Raw genomic sequence first — 971 nt, 5'->3', positions numbered from 1 at the left:
GGCCGCCCCGCGCCCGCCCGAGTCCCGGCCCCGGTCCCGGCCCCCGCGGGAAGGGGCTGAGCAGCCCGCCGCCTGGATGGCGAGCCTTGTGGCGCTCGCCCTCTGCCTGCTCCGGCTCCTGCTCCTGCGCCTGCAGCTGCCGCCACTGCCCGGTGCCTGCGCGCAGAGCGCTGCAGGTGAGTGCGTCCGCCCGGCCTCGGCCCCGCGCTCTGCCCCGCCGGCGGGCGAGGAGAAAGTTGGGCAGAAGCGCCGGAGCACGGGGCCCGGGGGACCAGAGCCCCGGAGCTAGCGTCCAGATGCCGCGGCGGTCTCCACGGCTCCCGCGCCCAGAGCCGCATCCCTGGGAGCCAAGTTCCTCTCCTGACTTTCCCACGGGCCCCTTGGGCGGGAGGAACTTTCCGCGGTTGTTGGGAATATTTCCACTTGCTGCCTCCCACTTGTCGGAATCTGTCACTTGAGTGTTTTGGGGCGGCGGGATGAGGCGCGACTTCTGCGCCCGGCGGGGAACGTTCTCTCCGGGCAGCGCGAGCGCTTGGAGCGGGGAGGACGGGTCTCTAGCAGGCCCAGGCCGCCAGGGCGGTGGCTTTTCCTTTTTCTACCGAGACACTGAAGCTCTAGTCTTGTTCTAATCACGCGGCCATCCCTTAGCATCTCCGCCTCACCTCGTGGGTCTATCCGGAGTCCCGGGTACCCTAGTAAGGCCTTGCAAGTGGAGTGGCTTTGATCCGTGAGCGTGTCTGCTTCTGAAAACTTCGGGGCGCTCATGTTTGGGTTTGCCCATAGGTAGGGAGTGAGCAGAGCTGGTTCACCACACTGTGTCCGGTATCTTCTTAATGAGAAGTTGGAGTGTGGATCCTGGTACTGAGGGAGGGTTCTGTGCCATCACCAAACCCTCCCTGCAGGGGCTTCCATCCAGGATCCCCCCAAAGAGGGAAGGAGTGTGCTGGGGGGAGGTATACAGGTATACTTCG

At 65.7% G+C, this 971-nt stretch overlaps 1 protein-coding gene across 5 annotated transcripts in view; it reads left to right on the top strand.

Annotated features, from left to right (window-relative positions):
* Window positions 1-6: 6 nt before the first annotated feature.
* The window catches only part of Ptprt (protein tyrosine phosphatase receptor type T), a 1,217,152-nt gene continuing 1,216,187 nt past the window's right edge, over window positions 7-971 (top strand). For 3 of the 5 annotated variants that reach the window (XM_029554985.1, XM_029554983.1, XM_029554984.1), the window contains exon 1: window positions 7-176. In XM_029554985.1, the coding sequence (XP_029410845.1) occupies window positions 77-176 (100 nt within the window). In that variant the 5' untranslated portion in view covers window positions 7-76. The remainder of the gene's footprint in view (window positions 177-971) is intronic. The other 2 variants (XM_029554981.1, XM_029554982.1) reach the window with 1 other exon arrangement.

Source organism: Nannospalax galili, unplaced genomic scaffold (genome assembly GCF_000622305.1).
Source record: "Nannospalax galili isolate Female #2095 unplaced genomic scaffold, S.galili_v1.0 scaffold205, whole genome shotgun sequence".
Lineage (NCBI taxonomy): Eukaryota > Metazoa > Chordata > Mammalia > Rodentia > Spalacidae > Nannospalax > Nannospalax galili.
This window is presented reverse-complemented; position numbering and strand designations above follow the sequence as displayed.